This window comes from Piliocolobus tephrosceles, chromosome 6, assembly GCF_002776525.5.
Source record: "Piliocolobus tephrosceles isolate RC106 chromosome 6, ASM277652v3, whole genome shotgun sequence".
In the NCBI taxonomy this organism is placed as follows: Eukaryota; Metazoa; Chordata; class Mammalia; order Primates; family Cercopithecidae; genus Piliocolobus; species Piliocolobus tephrosceles.
This window is the reverse complement of record NC_045439.1, coordinates 42,912,556-42,919,997: the sequence shown is the minus strand read 5'-3', so window position 1 is coordinate 42,919,997 and position 7,442 is coordinate 42,912,556. Positions and strand designations below refer to the sequence as shown.

The following is a 7,442-nucleotide window of genomic DNA, read 5'->3' as shown; positions in this document are numbered from 1 at the left end:
AAAAGCAGTAAACTACCTACAATACTATTAGTCACATTTTACTGAAACATTTTTGTCCATAAGCTTTTTTACTTTTTATTTCCTTTTTAAATTTTTTAAAATTTTTTGGTTTTGTGCATAAGCTTTTTAACAGAAATATTATGAAACTTTTTACTAAAAGTACAATGTTAGAAATAATCATAAATGGAGCCAAAGTCAGTTTGTACCTCAAAGAATTTCTTCAATGTCTTCTATTGCCAAAATAGCACTTTGATTTTGAACAAAACGCTTCGGAGGAAGTATGTGCTAGAATGAAAATCCAAGACATATTTTTTAAATCTCTACCAGATAAAACAGAAACAATTGCCTGGAAGGCAAACAAAACAAAGCAAAACCTTCAATCTTCAATTTGGCTTTTATTTTAAAATACACTTAGCATAGAAGTGTCATAGGACAGAAAATAATAAAACACAAAGAAATGGAACATTTTCAAATACCTTTTAAGCTAGACATAAAAATCAACAGGATAGGAATGGCCCAAATTATGGGAAACAGTCCCCAAAATTCAACTCATTAAACATACATTTTGAAAGTAAAGCTCTTTTCACATTTTCCAAGGTGCCGACATTTTCCTACATGCCTTGGTTTCCTTTTAACTAATAAGTGTAAATTTAGTTGCTTTACTTAAAATTATCAGCTTCAGTTTTGATAAAAATTACCATGCCCCTAAATTCTCAATCAGAATTATAAAAATATGAGCTCAAATAGTTATGGTGCCCAAAATAGAAACATCTGAAGTGATAGTTCTGGATAATCATATAGATATTGCACTAAAATCAGTAATTTCATACCTGGTATTCATTTATATGGAAAAGTAATCCTCTTCTTTATGAAAAACTTTCTATAAATACACTTAATGCTAACATAAGTACAACTACACTTCAAAATATAAAGGCACAGACAGAAAAAAGAATAGTTTAATACTATACACAAATGTTCCACTGTGAAAATAATAGAAAGTTGAAAAAATAATAGGATCTAAAATACTGATACTAATTTTAGGTTTTATAATTTACCTTAAGTAGCCAATAAATGGGTATTAAAAGTTAACAGTGCTAAATCCAATCCTTTCCAAATTATTTAGAAAAATGCTTTCTTTACATATGAAGTATGTGCATTGTCCCATCTATAAATTTCAACTACGTTTCCATTCACTGGAAATACCTACCTGCAATATAAACAATCAAGACAATGTACAAAAAATATATCCTGTTCCTATAACTTACAATGCACAGAAAAATACCTACAAAAAGGGAAGTCTTTATCCATTTAGCTTTATAATAAATTGGTGAGAAAGTTTAGCCCATTCCACATTTCTTTCCAAATAAAGGCTAAAGAGTTAAGGGCAATTTACTTTTATGCCTGTCGCCTTGACACACATTTTAAAATATTTGCTTGATTATATGTAACTTAAGATAATGTCTTATTTTTACATCACAGTATACATAGCATTTCTTAATTTAGCAACAGAAAGGCACAATTAGCAAGCAATAAAATCAGTACCTGAATTATTAAACTGACGTCCACAATAGTTGCAAATAAAGTACATTCAAAACAGTACACAGAACTTAAAAAAAAAAAAGAATCCAAAAACTTATTTTTTCAAAAATTTGGTCCATTAAAAATGCCTCCCATGTTCAACATCATGGGTAACATGAAAGGTAATGGCAGTGTAAAAACAGGCAGTAAATCAATGTATAGTAGCATATGCATTCTGCTCTAGTAATTACGCAATTCAATTAGGAAACGGCTCCGACAGTAAATAAATGTTAAATATATCTGTTAATAACATACCTGTATTTAGTTCAAATACACAGGCACAACTGTTTGCATATTATTATTGATTTTATAATACACTCCCATAGTTTAAAAAAACATTTAAGTATATTATTTTATATATAATATATATCAGATATATAATTGCATATTATGTACCTTATATATATTATATATAAGTTGAATCCATAATACAAAACTCTCCAAACATTACATGAACATTCTAAATGGATATTTATCATTTTCTCAGTATTGAAATAGCTCAGCTCACCTAAATCAGTATCTGGATGTGCAATGATAAAATGCACTGACTCTTAAGAATTTACTTAAATAATTAAGTTAAATTCCTGCAAAAGTCTAATTCTGACCTGGCTTTTACCTGGAATATATTTTTAGGTATCAGTAACTGATACCCTCCTTTCTTATCATAAACAATATTTCTCCATCAAGACATACCAATAAAGAAAAATATGTAAGGAACAAAAAATGTGATGGAGAAACCAACCATTCCATAGGTAATATACCGATAAGGAAGTTCAACTTCCATGTGCTGTCTTGCTTTTCGAATATCATCACACGGTATATTGAAGATTTTGCAGGCTAAAGGAATGGTGATCTTTTTCATTACATCTCTGACTATTAGTACAAATACCATCCCTATGAGGATCCGTAATATGGCTTTTCCAAACAGAGTCATAGTAATGGGGGGCCCAGCTAAAGGTAATCTATCTAGAGAAGGATCCAATACTAGACCCATGTTATAAGTAACATGAGATCCACATGCAATTCCAGCACCACTTCCTAGAATCTCAGCTGTGTCTCCTCGGGACGTGCTCCAGGTGTCAAGAGTGAAAGAAAAGATCCCCAAAGCTAAATGAAGCCCGATGATGATTAACGGAGCATATTTGTGAGTTTGGTTGAAGTTGTCAATCAGGTCCACAAACGGATAGAAGACAGCTAAGATTAAAATGGTATATAGGAATCCAGCAATAATATCCTAGGAAAAGATAAAAGTATTGTTGTTTAGTATAATACTGAACATTTTTGGCATTTAAAAAATAATTTATATTTAACATTTCAAATGTTGAATATATATAAATTTTTTAAAGTTGTCAAATTCTCAAAGTAAACTTTATTAATGAACCATATAGGAGGCACTAAAAACTGTATTAATAGTAAAAAGATTTATATTTTCATAATTCTACCCTTTTATAAATTAACTACATATGTAACATCCACAAATTTATATTCAAATTCTGAACAACAAACTATGCTAAAATCGTGTAGTTTTGATTTCTGGGGAAAAGTAAACTTATTATTCAAAGAAATGGTTTTCATTTTCATGTTTATGTATGTAATTATGTCCATGACCACAGAGGATATACAGCCAAGGTAATTTTCTTTTCTCATTCATTCATTCATTGAACAAATATTCATGAGTATCAACCCCTATTTTAGGGGTTGAGGATACACTGCTTTAAAAAATGACAAGAATGTGGCTGGGCGCGGTAGCTCACGCCTGTAATCCCAACCCTTTGGAAGGCTGAGACCGGGGGATCACTTGAGGCCAGGAGTTCAAGACCAGCCTGGGTAACATACTGAAACCCTGTCTCTACTAAAAATGCAAAAATTAGCCAGGTATGGTGGCTCCAGACTGTGGTCCCAGCTATTTGGGGATGGAGGCATGAGAATCCCTTGAACCCAGGAAGTGGAGGCTGCAGAGAGCCAAGATCATGCCATTGCACTCCAGCCTGAGTAACAGAGCGAGACTGTCAATAACCACATAAGAAAGCAGATAAATACTACAATTTCGGATTGTTATGAATCTTATGAAGAAACTAAAACAGGACAATAGGATAGTATGATGAAGGACCCGATTAGAGTACTGATTAAGGAAGCCTATCTGAGGGTGGTGACACTTCAGCACTGATCTGATTCTAAAGGGAGCCTATATTTAGAGGCAGAAGAAATGTGTTCCAGGTAGAGGGAATATCAAGTGCAAAGGCTTTTGTAGGCTAGGTAAGAGAGTAGATTTCATTTCAAAAGTGATAGGAGCTGGGTGCAGGGGCTCATGCCTATAATCCCAACACTTTGTTGAAACTGCTTGAGCCCAGGAGTTGGAGACCAGGCTGGGCAACATAGTGAGACTTCGTCTCTTAAGAATAAAAAGTGAGGCCGGGTGCAGTGGCTCACCCCTGTAATCCCAGCACTTTGGGAGGCTGAGGCAGGTGGACTACCTGAGGTCAAGAGTTCAAGACCAGCCTGGCCAACATGGTAAAACCCCATCTCTACTAGAAATACAAAAGAAAATTAGCTGTGTGTGGTGGTGCACACCTATAATCCCAACTACTTGGGAGGCTGAGACAAGAGAATTGCTTGAACCCGGGAGTCGAGATCGCACCACTGCACTCCAGCCTGGACAAGAGCGAAACTCCATCTTGAAAATAAATAAGTAAATACATAACTACATACATATAAAAATTAGCTCAGCATGGTGGCACGCATTTGTAATCCCAGCTACTTGGGAGGCTGAGACAGGAGAATTGCCTGAAACTGGGAGGTGGAGGTTGCAGTGAGCCGAGATGGTGCCACTGTACTCCAGCCTGGGTGACAGAGCGAGACAACATCTCAAAAAACAAAACCAAACAACAAAAATTAAAAAAAAGAACTGACAACTGTAACTTGATGATGGATTGAATGTGAAAAAGAGCAAGAAAGAGGAATCAAAGATGGTTCCTAGTTTTAGGCAGGAGCAACTGTGTAGATTTGATAGATGGTTTACTTGAGGAAACAAAACTATTAAATAACTTTCTGAATCATTCCTGACAACATACAAAAATGTTCCCTATTTCTATCTTATAACAAAACAAAACCCTATGATCTACTCTCTATTACTGAAAAACTTATCAATGCTTATATTCACTGTCTCCACTTCCTTGCCTTCGATTTTTCTCTAAACTCACCACTACACTGAAACCACTTTTTTCATGGATACTAGTGGTCTTCAAAAACAACGGTCATTTTTTTTCTTTTTTTTTGAGACACAGTCTCGCTCTGTCGCCCAGGCTGGAGTACAGTGGCGCGATCTCAGCTCACTGTAACCCCCGCCTCCCGGGTTCACGCCATTCTCCTGCCTCAGCCTCCAGAGTAGCTGGGACTACAGGTGCCCGCCTCCATGCCCGGCTGTTTTTATTGTATTTTTAGTGGAGACGGGGTTTCACCATGTTAGCCAGGATGGTCTCAATCTCCTGACCTCGTGATCCGCCCGCCTCGGCCTCCCAAAGTGCTGGGATTACAGGCCTGAGCCACTGCGCCCAGCCAGGTCATTAAGGTCATTTCTTTTTTCTCTTTTTTTTTGGACAGAGTTTTGCTCTGTCGCCCAGGCTAGAGTGCAGTAGCGTTTTCTAGGCTCACTGAAAGCTCTGCCTCCCAGGTTCACGCCTTTCTCCTGCCTCAGCCTCCCGAGTAGCTGGTACTACAGGCACCCGCCACAACACCCAGCTAATTTTTTGTATTTTTAGTAGAGACAGGGTTTCACCGTGTTAGCCAGGATGGTCTTGATCTCCTAATGTTGTGATCCGCCCACCTTAGCCTACCAAAGTGCTGGGATTACAGGCGTGAGCCACCGTGCCCGGCCACGGCCAGGTCATTTCTGGGTCATTTCTGAACAATATTCAATAAAAAGGTAAGCAACAGACTAGTTGCTTAATGTTTTTGTCTTAAAATTTTTTATTACATAGGATTTGATACATAGCAAAATACACGTAGAATGTATATGAAACTATAAAATTCCTATCTATGAAATCACTTCCCAACAAAAGAACTATAATATTACAAGTATTGTCAAATCTACTGTTGTGCTGTTTCTCAACCTATCACTCTGCATTCCTCCCTGGAGGCAATTTGCAAGCATGAATTTTGACTTTAAAAATACCTGGGATTTTTCGTTTATTTTGTTTTGTTTTGTGTTTGTAGATACCAGGTTTTACCAGGTTGCCGAGACTGGTCTTGAACTCCTGGGTTCAAGTGATCCACCTACCTTGGCCTCCCAAAGAGCTAGGATTACAGGTATGAGCCACTGGGCCCAGCCATAAATATCTATTTTTTAAAATAGTTTTACCACTTATCTTCAAGCAAAATAGTATCTAGTTTGGTCTGGTACAGTGGCTCATGCCTGTAATCCCAGCACTTTGGGAGGCCGAGGCAGGCGGATCACCTGAGGTCAGGAGTTCAAGACGAGCCTGACCAACATGGAGAAACTCTGTCTCTACTAAAAATACAAAAATCAGCCGGGCGTAGTGGTGCATGCCTGTAATCCCAGCTACTCGGGAGGCTGAGGTAGGAGAATCACTTGAACCTGGGAGGCGGAGGTTGCGGTGAGACGAGATTGTGCCATTGCATTCCAGCCTGGGCAACAAGAGTGACACTCCGACTCACAAAAAAAAAAAAAAAAGAATAGCTGGAGAAGAAGATACAGATAATTATGAAAGAGAATACAGTTGAATATTCAACTATAAAATGTTGGGGAAATATATTATGTTTTGTTCAACCTCAAATATTTTTTGGATGGACGAATGAACAAATCCTTCACATGAATTTGTTTCATCTAGCAGAATCTACCAAATTACTTGCAAATGAATATCTTTCCTCTTTTTAAATGATGTATTACATTACAGATATAAGAAAATATTTATTTATTTATTTATTTATTTATTTATTTATTTGAGACTGAGTCTCACTCTGTCCCTCAGGCTGGAGTGCAGTGGCAGCATCTCAGCTCACTGCAACCTCTACCTCCCAGCTTCAAACAATTCTCCTGTCTCAGCCTCCCAAGTAGCTGGGATTGTAGGTGTGTGCCACCAACCACACTCAACTAATTTTTGTATTTTTAGTAGAGACGGGGTTTCACCATGTTGGCCAGGCTGGTCTTAAACTCCTGACCTCACGTAATCTGCCCACCTTGACCTCCCAAAGTGCTGGGGTTACAGGTGTGAGCCACCGCGCCCAGCCATGAAAAACATTTTAAAAAATTTATTTAGATATAAAACACGTTTTGGCTGACAGTCTCCTCTTCTACAATAGTAAGTAAAGTTACTTAAAATTAAAATTGTGTTCTCTTTATTTAAATAAATGATTCCTTTTATAATAGGTCAAGGAAAGATATTACACAATCAATTAACAAAATGTTTACACTTAATCTTAGCCAAAAGGCTGAGAGGTGATCAATTAACAAAATGTTTAAGAAAGTATCGACTAAAGCAATAAATATCATGTGTGCATTCCAACTCTTAGAAGGACATATAAAGCATTTCATGGCCGGGCGCGGTGGCTCACGCCTGTAATCCCAGCACTTTGGGAGGCCGAGACGGGCGGATCACGAGGTCAGGAGATCGAGACCATCCTGGCTAACACGGTGAAACCCCGTCTCTACTAAAAAATACAAAAAACTAGCCGGGCAAGGTGGCGGGCGCCTGTAGTCCCAGCTACTCGGGAGGCTGAGGCAGGAGAATGGCGTGAACCCGGGAGGCAGAGCTTGCAGTGAGCGGAGATCTGGCCACTGCACTCCAGCCTGGGCGACAAAGCGAGACTCCGTCTCAAAAAAAAAAAAAAAAAAAAAAAAAAAAAAA

The 7,442-nt window shown here is 37.5% G+C and overlaps 1 protein-coding gene across 1 annotated transcript in view; it reads right to left on the bottom strand.

Annotated features, from left to right (window-relative positions):
• Positions 1-375: 375 nt before the first annotated feature.
• Positions 376-7,442, bottom strand: part of SGPP1 (sphingosine-1-phosphate phosphatase 1) — a 44,482-nt gene continuing 37,415 nt past the window's right edge. Inside the window, exon 3 of the mRNA XM_023232082.3 lies at positions 376-2,812. Coding sequence (XP_023087850.2) covers positions 2,261-2,812 — 552 coding nt within the window. The 3' untranslated portion in view covers positions 376-2,260. The remainder of the gene's footprint in view (positions 2,813-7,442) is intronic.